Consider the following 12,578-nt stretch of genomic DNA (forward strand, 5'->3'; position numbering starts at 1 on the left):
CTATGTGTTATATAATTTATTATACTGAACGTCCTACCATTTTTGTCTTTTACAGATTAATTTTATATCAAAAGGATTTTCTATGACGTCACGTACATAACAACGTTACGAGTATTAGAAATAAACAACAAGATGTTTTTTTTTTTTTTTTTTGACAGTAAAAATAATAAAATTTAATCCAAAACGTAAAACTTAAGCATTGTATTCATCCACTGGATGTAAATTCAATCCATTGTCCTTTAAATTGTCGATTTTTGATTGGTTTAGACGAGAGGGTAACATTCAAAAAAATTGTCACCCTCTCAGCTATGTGATAGAGTAAAATGACACCCTCGTATTAGCCAATCAAAATATGGCATTTTAACGTGAAGTATAATAAAAGAAGATGTGGTATGAGTGCCAATAAGACAACTCTCCAACCTAGTAACAATTTATAAAAGTAAACCATTATAGGTCAAAGTATAGTATTCAACACAGAGCCTTTGCTCACACCGAACAGCAAGCTTCAAAGGGTCCCAAAAATTACTAGTGTAAAAACAATTCCAACAGAAAAACCAACAACCTAAGCTATGTAAAAAACAAGAATCGAGATACACTTATGCAGCACATCAACAAACAACAACTCCTGAACATCAGATTCCTGACTGAGGACAGGTACAAACAAAAATAAAAATACAGCTGGTGTAAATGGTTTTAGTTAATAACTTTAATTAAAGGTGCCTTTTATTTTTCAGATGTCACACACAAGTTTAGCCAGTGCTGTGGGAAGAATATTTCTATCAAAAATAATGGTTCTTCTGCATGTAGAACGAGAAATTTTAACCATGGACTAGTATTTAGTTCTGATCCACTCAAAAGAGATGAACTTTTTGAGGTATTTTCCTTTCCCAAGTTTTTACTTCCTGCTTTAATAATGTTGGTGAGAGTTAATATTGTCTTTCTTGGTAGATAATCTGGCACCCTTCACTTAGGATTATGGACCCTAAATTGATGATAGCATTTCCACTTTGCAATAAATATGACAGACATGAACCTACAAGAACCACTAAATTACAGGCTCCTAGCCTTGGACAGACACATTGAGAATGTAGAGGGGTTAAACATGTTTGTTAACACTGAACCCTGGGAAATGTGCTTCTCCCTTAAGGCCGTAGTTTGTTTTTTTTTATTTTTACGAACCCTCCTACCCTAATTTTTGGCAAATAGGAAAAAAATAAAATAAAAAATGTTGATTTTTATTTTTTTTTCTCCTCCGACCCAGTGTTTTTCATGCAAAAAAAAAAAATTTTAGTTCTTAACTGCATGAAAGAATCTAAATTTATGCTCTTGGTGATTTAGTAATTTGTTGCACATTGATTTTCAATTCAAACCTTGTCAAGAAAAAAAAATAGTTGTTACACTAGTAGAAATTCTCCTCAAATTTTTGATATTGACGGTTGGTATTAAAAAAAAAATCAGCAGCAGCAATTTTTTTATTTTTTTTTTCGTACTCCTACCGATTGGTTTTGTCAAAAAATTTCGTAAAACTAAAAATATAATAACTATGGCCTAACAAAGGACAGTGTAACATGTGAACAAAATGTAAATATCATTTGTGAATGGCTCAACTTAATTAACCAGTTAGACGCACTAAAAGACAACTTATGTAAAAGCAATAGACAGTTTAATTTAACATTTTGAATTATACACATGTGAGATGGAAAAACTTTCAATTCTTCTCTGAACATATGTTTTAAATATTATTGTATTTGTAGATTAGAATAGAAACACTATCCAAAGTTTGGTCTGGATCATTACACATTGGACTGACCAGTTCAGCTATATCAGACTCTACTCCACAATCCTTAGTCCCCACCAGAGCTACAGAACTAGTCTCTAAACCAACATGGGTTGTTCTGGGCTCAGAGGTCAAGAAATGTGGCTCACTTATTAAGGAAAATTATACTCCATCTTTATATAGATTAGAGGTAAGTCTAATAAATTGTATTGTACATAGAGTAGATGTATACGGTACTGGTTTATATTATTCATGAATATAGCTGTGTTATCTGTCAAGAATATTCATGAATATTTATAGCTCTGTGTTATCTGTCAAGAATATTCATGAATATTTATAGCTCTGTGTTTTACCTTTCAAGAATATTCATGAATATTTATAGCTCTGTGTTTACCTTTCAATAATACTCATGAATATTTATAGCTCTGTGTTTACCTTTCAAAGAATATTCATGAATATTTATAGCTCAGTGTTTACCTTTCAAGAATATTCATGAATATTTATAGCTCTGTGTTTACCTTTCAATAATACTCATGAATATTTATAGCTCTGTGTTTACCTTTCAAAGAATATTCATGAATATTTATAGCTCAGTGTTTACCTTTCAAGAATATTCATGAATATTTATAGCTCTGTGTTTACCTGACAAGAATATTCATGAATATATATAGTCAGGACCCCCTGGCCTTTGTTAGTCTTGTATTATCTTAATTTTAGTTTCTTGTGTATAATTTGGAGTTGAGTTTGACGTCCATTATCACTGAACTAGTATATATATTTGTTTAGGGGCCAGCTGAAGGACTCCTCTGGGTGCGGGAATTTCTTGCTGCATTGAAGACCTGTTGGTGACCTTCTACTGTTGTCGGGTTGTTGTCTCTTTGGCACATTCCCCATTTCCATTCTCAATTTTATGAATATTTATAGCTCTGAGTTATTTTTACAACTTTTATTTTAATTTATGTCCAATTTTCAGATAGGAAACAGAGTTGGTGTGAAGAGATGTGCTGATGGCACCATGCATGTATATATCAATGGAGAAGATATGGGCGTTGCTGCTTCTAACATTCCTAAGGTAAAGTGTTCATTTAATGGCACCATGCATGTATATATCAATGGAGAAGATATGGGCGTTGCTGCTTCTAACATTCCTAAGGTGAAGTGTTCATTTAATGGCACCATGCATGTATATATCAATGGAGAAGATATGGGCGTTGCTGCTTCTAACATTCCTAAGGTAAAGTGGGTACAAAAATAAATATAGATATTGAATGATTACATGATATATCCAATTACAAATTTTGAAAGAGAAAATTTTGCCATTGTCTGTTTTTGAAATTTCAATGTTTTCTTTATGGAAGGCTATCTGGCTTTAGATGATATTAGATGCAGACCAATCTCTTGACTATATATAATAATGGAAAACTGAAAAGTAAGTCATAGTTATATAGTGTAATGTTAGATGTTTACCTTGTTTCTGTAACAACTTTTATATGTAATCAACTATGTTAACACTTATGTTTCCTTACAGAATGTGTTTGCTGTGATAGATTTATATGGATCTGTTGAATCAATATCTGTTATCAGTAATTCAGGAGGAGATAATCCAATGCTTGCTAGTCAGGTGTCAACAGTGTCAGAACTTGTAGAGGTAAGGGGAAATAACTCTTTGTGTGATCAGTAATTCAGTAGGAGATAATCCAATGTTTGCTAGCCAGGTGTCAACAGTGTCAGAACTTGTAGAGGTAAGGGGAAATAACTCTATGTGTGATCAGTTATTCAGGGGGGGATAATCCAATGCTTGCTAGCCAGGTGTCAACAGTGTCAGAATTTGTAGAGGTAAGGGGAAATAACTCTGCTTGATCAGTTATTCCGGGGGAGATAATCCAATGCTTGTCAGCCAGGTGTCAGTAGTGTCAGAACTTGTAGAGGTAAGGGGAAATAAATCTGTGATCTGTAATTCAGGGGGAGACAATCCAATGCTTGCCTATTCAGGTGTCAACAGTGTAAGAACTTGTAGAGGTAAGGGGAAATAACTCTGCTGAATCCAATGCTTGCTAGTCAGGTGTCAACACTCTCAGAACTTGTATCTAGGTAAGGGGGTAGATTTCTCGGGTATTGGTTCATTAGAAGGAGATAATATTATGCTGATCAGTCATTGTCTATTGTGTCATACAGGAATTATAGAAGTAAGGACAGATAAATATCTGTTGGATTAGTACTTAAAGACTAGAAAATTACAAAATTGACCAGACAGGTGACTATCTTATCAGATATGTTGAAGTAAGGGGAGCTAACTTTACTTTATCAAATTCTAAATCATGAAAATGATGATGTTATTTATCTCAGATTAATAGGTCTAGTATTTGACTCATACCTGACAGAATATCCAACATAAAGAAAAATAAAAAACATTGAGATTGTGAATAGTTTATTCCTTGTATTGTGATATTGTTTAGCGATGCTTTAAAAATGAGGAGATGTGGTTTGAATCATCATCTTTGTTAGTTCTCTTAAATTTAGAAATAAAAAAGTTCTTCTAAAACATGAGCAATTATAACTCTATAAATTATTTCTATAATTGTAGATTGACAAAGATCAAGATCAGGATACATCCAATAATGTGAGTTTCAATGGTAACCATGGAAAGAATATAATTCTGTCAGCGGGTAACTGTACGGCACAGAGAGCGGGTAGTTATAATCAAGCTGTTATCGTTACTAGTTGTCGTCTCAAGAGAAATAAATTATTCCAGGTTAGTTACTTATGGTTTTTGTTTAAATATTAAGTGTAAATTGAAACTCAAATTATTGGTAAAATCTAAAGTGGAGATAATCTGTAAATAACAAAGTTTGAGTTCTTTTTGATATGTATGTCTATGACATAGGAGAGTGACCATTGTAGAAGATAGATTCTGGCGAGCTACACACGTCTCAGAACATCTGCTTGCCTTTAATTGTATTTGCTAAAACTAAAGGATCAGTGTAAACTTGAAGCAAGTTCAAGATTTTTTATTACGAATGAAATCGTCTGATATTTAGAATTGCAAATCTCTTGCTAGACATGATTTCATTGAAAATTAGGTATTTACACTTCCTTTTAATTTCCTAAATGCCATTTGTGCCAATTAAGTTATTAAATTGTTTATTGTATATATTTTCAGATAAAAGTAGATAAATTAAATACCTGTTGGAGTTGCTCACTAGTTGTTGGTGTATTGGGTTTTACACCTGACAGATTTAACTTTCCAGTATCAGCCATTGGTATTAAAAAGTCATGTATTGTAGTACAAGGTGATTCAGTCTACAGTTGTGGTCTTAAGGTAAAGATTGCCCTCTTAATGTTATTGAAATATTTTCTGTATACAAGTTTAAAAGAGGTGATAAGTTTCTCTTGCATCCAAATAGATAAGTTTCTCTTGCATCCAAATAGTCCTCTTTTTATGAAATTAAAAGTTCCTTTATAATATTATTTCCAGTTACATGGAATTAGAAGTTCCTTTATTATATTATTTCCAATTACATGGAATTAGAAGTTCCTTTACAATGTTATTTCCAATTACATGGAATTAGAAGTTCCTTTATTATATTATTTCCAATTACATGGAATTAGAAGTTCCTTTACAATGTTATTTCCAATTACATGGAATTAGAAGTTCCTTTATTATATTATTTCCAATTACATGGAATTAGAAGTTCCTTTACAATGTTATTTCCAATTACATGGAATTAGAAGTTCCTTTATTATATTATTTCCAATTACATGGAATTAGAAGTTCCTTTACAATGTTATTTCCAATTACATGGAATTAGAAGTTCCTTTATTATATTATTTCCAATTACATGGAATTAGAAGTTCCTTTACAATGTTATTTCCAATTACATGGAATTAGAAGTTCCTTTATTATATTATTTTAAATGACATGAAATATTTTTAAACATCAAAAGACAAGAAGACGGGGTATGATTGCCAATGAGACCATATGACAAGGATCTTAGTTTATCCTAATTGATTAAAGAATACAGAATATTTTTTTCCAATGAGATAATAAATATTTACACCATTTTTACACTGTTATTAGATATTCTTGTACTTATAAAATAATTGCTAACTAATATCTAATTGGGAATTTATGATAACAAATCCAAAGATTATATATTATAAAGGAAATAAATATGAAAATTATCATCTTGTCAATAGATCTTGTAAATGGTTGATATTTATTATGTAGTTGTACTTAAACATTTTAGTAAAACTTATTTGGAATATAATGTCAGCAGTTCTTTTCTTTTACAGGTGAAAGGAAAGTATGGACCAAATCTAGACCAGTTAAAAATAGGCCAAACTGTAGGCTTATTAATAGATAATGATTTCTGTTTGCACCTTTATATAGATAATATGGACCAAGGTGTAGCAGCCAGGGACATTCCCTATCCATGTTATGGAATAATAGATCTCTATGGTCAATGTGAACAGGTAATTACTAATTAACAGCCAGGAACATTCCCTTTCCATGTTATGGAATAATAGATCTCTATTGTCAATGTGAACAGGTAATTATCTCCCCTGACTAGGAATAAGGAGATCACTAAGGGGACTTCTCCATCTCTTGATTCTGAATAACAGATTGTCAATGTGAAAAGGTAATTATCTCCCCTGACTAGGGACGGGGAAATCACTACAGGGACTTCTCCATCTCTTGATTCTGAATAACAGATTGTCAATGTGAAAAGGTAATTATCTCCCCTGACTAGGGACGGGGAAATCACTACAGGGACTTCTCCATCTCTTGATTCTAAATAACAGATTGTCAGTGTGAAAAGGTAATTATCTCCCCTGACTAGGGACGGGGAAATCACTACAGGGACTTCTCCATCTCTTGATTCTGAATAACAGATTGTCAATGTGAAAAGGTAATTATCTCCCCTGACTAGGGACGGGGAAATCACTACAGGGACTTCTCCATCTCTTGATTCTGAATACCGGTAACAGATTGTCAATGTGAATAGGTAATTATCTCCCCTGACAAAGGAATGGGGAAATCACTACAGGGACTTTTCCATCTCTTGATTCTGAATAACAGATTGTCAATGTGAAAACGTAATTATCTCCCCTGACTAGGGACGGAGAAATCACTACAGGGACTTTTCCATCTCTTGATTCTGAATACCGGTAACAGATTGTCAATGTGAATAGGTAATTATCTCCCCTGACTAAGGAATGGGGAAATCACTACAGGGACTTCTCCATCTCTTGATTCTGAATAACAGATTGTCAATGTGAAAAGGTAATTATCTCTCCTGACTAGAGACGGGGAAATCACTACAGGGACTTCTCCATCTCTTGATTCTAAATACCGGTAACAGATTGTCAATGTGAATAGGTAATTATCTCCCCTGACTAAGGAATGGGGAAATCACTACAGGGACTTATCCATCTCTTGATTCTGAATAACAGATTGTCAATGTGAATAGGTAATTATCTCCCCTGACTAAGGAATGGGGGAAATCACGAAGGGGGACTTATCCATCTCTTGATTCTGAATCACAGATTGTTGATATGATTAGGGAATTATCTCTCCTTATTATATACCATGATCCCATCCCCTACACTGGCTGTGGGAAAATAGAAATGTATGGTAATATAAACATGTGATATCTCCCCTGTTTACAGAATGTGCTATTACTTTAGGTTTCCACACAAAATATGCTTTGGTCAATGCTTTTACACCACAATGAATAAAAAAAGATTTGATTCATAGTTCAAAATATATTATCTCCGTTTTGTATAAACCACAGTAATATCCTTCCAAACTTACAAACAATTTGACCAGATTACCAAAAGTGCACTTCGGGAATCACAAATCATTTAATTGAAATAATCCTTACTAGTATAAATGTAATTCAAACTGAGTGAGTGTTTTACAAAACCTCTACTTATATATGTCAAACTCTTAGGATTGTGTAATTGGGTTGAAATATTGTATTTATAGGTTTCTGTCGTACCAACAGAACATGCATAACCCGTCCCTATGTGAATAGTATTCTCTTTTATTGATAGGTTTCTGTCGTACCAACAGAACGTGTATCACCCGTCCCTATGTGTATTGCAGAGGACAGAGAAAAAGCTGATTTTGATGAAGGTATTATATGTTGTATTTAATTGCTTGATTCCATAGTATTTTGGATTTAATCATTAAGTATTGTTCCTAATAAGAATATAAGAAAATTTAATGTTATTTATCAAAAGTGGTAAATGTTACCTGTGTTATATGTTATAAGAATATTATTGAGTTGAGGTATTGAAATTATGTTATCATGTTTTGCAGTGGTAAGTGGGGAAATTAGGGAGAACCTATTGGTTTATAATATGAATATTCATGAGATGAGGTATTGAAATCATATTATCAGGTTTTGTAGTGGTTAGGGGAGAAATCAGGGAGAATCTATAATCTTATTATGAGATGAGATATTTGAAATCATGTTATCATGTTTTGTAGTGGTAAAGGAGAAGTCAGGGAGAACCTATTGGTTTATAATATGAATATTCATGAGATGAGGTATTGAAATCATATTATCAAGTTTTGTAGTGGTTAGGGGAGAAATCAGGGAGAATCTAAAGTCTTATTATGAGATGAGGTATTGAAATCATGTTATCATGTTTTGTAGTGGTAAAGGAGAAGTCAGGGAGAACCTATTGGTTAATAATATGAATATTCATGAGATGAGGTATTGAAATCATATTATCAGGTTTTGTAGTGGTTAGGGGAGAAATCAGGGAGAATCTAAAGTCTTATTATGAGATGAGGTATTGAAATCATGTTATCATGTTTTGTAGTGGTAAAGGAGAAGTCAGGGAGAACCTATTGGTTTATAATATGAATATTCATGAGATGAGGTATTGAAATCATATTATCAGGTTTTGTAGTGGTTAGGGGAGAAATCAGGGAGAATCTAAAGTCTTATTATGAGATGAGGTATTGAAATCATGTTATCATGTTTTGTAGTGGTAAAGGAGAAGTCAGGGAGAACCTATTGGTTTATAATATGAATATTCATGAGATGAGGTATTGAAATCATATTATCAGGTTTTGTAGTGGTTAGGGGAGAAATCAGGGAGAATCTAAAGTCTTATTATGAGATGAGGTATTGAAATCATGTTATCATGTTTTGTAGTGGTAAAGGAGAAGTCAGGGAGAACCTATTGGTTAATAATATGAATATTCATGAGATGAGGTATTGAAATCATATTATCAGGTTTTGTAGTGGTTAGGGGAGAAATCAGGGAGAATCTAAAGTCTTATTATGAGATGAGGTATTGAAATCATGTTATCATGTTTTGTAGTGGTAAAGGAGAAGTCAGGGAGAACCTATTGGTTTATAATATGAATATTCATGAGATGAGGTATTGAAATCATATTATCAGGTTTTGTAGTGGTTAGGGGAGAAATCAGGGAGAATCTAAAGTCTTATTATGAGATGAGGTATTGAAATCATGTTATCATGTTTTGTAGTGGTAAAGGAGAAGTCAGGGAGAATAAACATTGTAGAACCAAACTTAGTACGGAACTGTGAATACCAAAATATTTGTTCTAGGATAAAAATACTGTTAGGAGTTCCTGGTATGTATAATAACATAAATATAATAAAAAAAAACAGGTAGGTATTGCTTATAAATTATTTCAATACTCAAATATAAATGTTGAAATAAAAATTGCCATACTTTTTACATGTTAACTAAAGTCAATGAATCACGACTGAGTGGAGAAAGCAGAATAATTGTTGTGAAGATAAGATTTGCTAATGCCAATACTATTCATAAGTGGTTCCCCTTACCTGACCTGATCACAAACTTATACATGAAAATTATAATCATTTCAAAAATCAATAAACCATGATGGAAGGGGCATGGGCATAAAATCACCATAGACATGAGATGTTCTAATCCCTACACAGTGACATACCAAATATCTTTGACTTATCATCCTTTTACTTACTTGATAATAAATTTGTCCATTTAGATTTGCCAATGCTAATACAACTGGATACAAATAGCATTTTTTTCCCCTTTATGAATGTTTGTCTATTTTTAGACGGATATTTTTATCCTTCCACGAATGTTCGTCTATATTTTTGTGTATATTTTGACCCCTCTATATAAAAAAGAAGATATGGTATGATTGCCAATGAGACAACTATCCACAAAAAGACCAAAATGACACAAACATTAACAATTATAGGTCACTGTACAGCCTTCAACAATGAGCAAAACCCATACTGCATATAGTCAGGTATAAAAGGCCCAGATAAGACAATGTAAAACAATTCAAACAAGAAAACTAAAGGCCTTATTTATGTAAAAAAATTAAACGAAAAACTAATATGTAACACATAAACATACAACAACCACTGAATTACAGGCTCCTGACTTGGGACAGGCACATACATAAATAATGTGGCGGGGTTAAATGAATGTTTGTTTATTTTTAGATGATTCTTGATTCTTCTATAAATGTTTATCTATTGTAGATGGATATTTTGACACCTCCATGAACATTTGTTACTGTGATGTCTGCCACAAACTTAGATCTGATGAAATGTATCATTGTAAAGGAGATCCACCAAAAGAATTTGCTCTTCCTTCCTCATGGTGTAAATTCTCTTTCAAGTAAGTATAATGCAATTTGTATACCTCTCTGATTTGCGATGGCTACCTTAATGTCTGAAGACATAACCAATGAAAAACAGTCAATTTATCATATGGAATTAGCTCTGGATTTTATTTTCTCTATAATCATAAGATATCAGCTGATTAGATCCCTCATCCAGAAACTGCCAATTGAAATCCAGGATTTGCAAATAGGCATTATACTCATGGTATTTTGACCCTTGGTTCATTTTTAGGGGGTTTAAAATACAGGATTTTTCCTCAAAATCACATAATTAAAATCGCATTTTAGTCTAATAATTTCTGAATTTTACTATTCAGTATTGTAAACCCTTATCCAATCTTTTAAGAAATAGTGTAAGTAATTTAATATGAGCACATCAAGTTTCAGTAACATGACCCCTGACTCGCATAAGAACAAAAACAAAACTGATGTCCATTGATTTATTTCAGATTACCGAACAAAGCTCACACATTAAATGTTCAGGACAAATGGCACTCAGCTTATTACGGAACACGGATGGACTTGTTACGGAGAATTGTGGATACTGGGGATTTACATGTGTCAGGTAAAAATAAATTGTGTGGGGGATTTCTTGAGATTATGTCTTTCTGTACTGATAATGAGGCTGTATGTGAAATCTTTCATAAAGAACAGCCACAGATATTAGAGTGTAGAACAGCATACCAAATCTTTCAAGGTTGGGATTATTTTGTTGGATAATTGTTCATGAAAGTGATCTAATCCTTGTTTTGTTGAACATATAGAAATTAGCAGGCATTTCTTCATTCCTGCAATTATTGTGAAAGCATTTCCGCAGAGATCTGTTCAGTGTGAACTAATCTGTTCAATGAGCTGTACTCTAGGGTTTATTAGCTGCATTTTATAAAAATTTATCAATTATCAGCAATTTTTAAACTTTTCAAAATTTAATCTATTTTTAGGAAGTGAGAGTGGATCATGCAGTATTTTAACATCATCTATAACAAAATACACAGAGAAATCACGACCAGAAACTTGCGGTCTCAAACCAGTGTACTTATCTCCGACTATTAAATATGCTGGATGTAATGAATTCAGTCCTAAATATAAGTAAGTACTCATCAAAGTGTAATTATCTGGTCTTGAGCCAGTGTGTATTCTAATATGTGTATTAAATGTGCTGAATTGACAAATTTAGTCCTAAACATAAGCATGGTTAGTAAGTATATATAACAGAGTTTTGAAGAACATGTTTTCAACACATTACAATCCCTTCAAATTTAAATCACTGGCAATTTGTGTGAACAATTTACTAGAATTTGAAGTGTCTTATTAACACAGGTTATTCAAACCCATTGCTATTTAAAGAGTTAACTACCTAGCTTAACTGCCTAAAATTACTCTGAACTTTTAAGCATTCTTTGAAGGGTGCCACATGTGGAGCAGGATCTGTTTACCCTTCTGGAGCACTTGAGATTACCCCTAGTTTTTGGTGGGGTTCCTGCTGCTTATTCTTTAGTTTTCTATGTTGTGTCATGTGTACTATTGTTTGTCTGTTTGTCCTTTTCATTTTTAGCCATGGCTTTGTCAGTTTATTTTCGATTTATGAGTTTGGCTGTCCTTTTGGTATCTTTCGTCCCTCTTCTTTGACACACTTGGTTAAAAAAACCACCATAAGAGCAAAACAGGGTAATACTTGTATTTGGTTGTCTTATATGCCACAAAGACAAGTGCCTGTACAATATGTCATGCATCTTTCTTACTGTACAATGACACCTTGTGTATGCAACTCCTCTGTGAAGACAAGTGCCTGTACAATATGTCATGCATCTTACTTACTGTACAATGACATCTTGTGTATGCAACTCCTCTGTGAAGACAAGTGCCTGTACAATATGTCATGCATCTTACTTACTGTACAATGACATCTTGTGTATGCAACTCCTCTGTGAAGACAAGTGCCTGTACAATATGTCATGCATCTTACTTACTGTACAATGACATCTTGTGTATGCAACTCCTCTGTGAAGACAAGTGCCTGTACAATATGTCATGCATCTTACTTACTGTACAATGACATCTTGTGTATGCAACTCCTCTGTGAAGACAAGTGCCTGTACAATACGTCAAGCATCTTACTAATTGTACAATGAC

The 12,578-nt window shown here is 33.0% G+C and overlaps 1 protein-coding gene across 2 annotated transcripts in view; it reads left to right on the forward strand.

The window, feature by feature from the left end:
* LOC134692722 (neuralized-like protein 4) overlaps nucleotides 1-12,578 on the forward strand; it is a 41,251-nt gene that overhangs the window by 26,712 nt on the left and 1,961 nt on the right. Inside the window, exons 15-26 of one of the 2 annotated variants that reach the window (XM_063553218.1) lie at nucleotides 735-874; nucleotides 1,755-1,967; nucleotides 2,751-2,849; nucleotides 3,306-3,425; nucleotides 4,362-4,529; nucleotides 4,938-5,096; nucleotides 6,071-6,250; nucleotides 7,835-7,916; nucleotides 9,288-9,395; nucleotides 10,303-10,441; nucleotides 10,895-11,010; nucleotides 11,387-11,534. In XM_063553218.1, the coding sequence (XP_063409288.1) occupies nucleotides 735-874; nucleotides 1,755-1,967; nucleotides 2,751-2,849; nucleotides 3,306-3,425; nucleotides 4,362-4,529; nucleotides 4,938-5,096; nucleotides 6,071-6,250; nucleotides 7,835-7,916; nucleotides 9,288-9,395; nucleotides 10,303-10,441; nucleotides 10,895-11,010; nucleotides 11,387-11,534 (1,672 nt within the window). Of the gene's footprint in view, nucleotides 1-734; nucleotides 875-1,754; nucleotides 1,968-2,750; nucleotides 2,850-3,305; nucleotides 3,426-4,361; nucleotides 4,530-4,937; nucleotides 5,097-6,070; nucleotides 6,251-7,766; nucleotides 7,814-7,834; nucleotides 7,917-9,287; nucleotides 9,396-10,302; nucleotides 10,442-10,894; nucleotides 11,011-11,386; nucleotides 11,535-12,578 lie in introns of those variants that run through there. The other variant, XM_063553219.1, reaches the window with a different exon arrangement.

Source organism: Mytilus trossulus, chromosome 12, assembly GCF_036588685.1.
Source record: "Mytilus trossulus isolate FHL-02 chromosome 12, PNRI_Mtr1.1.1.hap1, whole genome shotgun sequence".
In the NCBI taxonomy this organism is placed as follows: Eukaryota; Metazoa; Mollusca; class Bivalvia; order Mytilida; family Mytilidae; genus Mytilus; species Mytilus trossulus.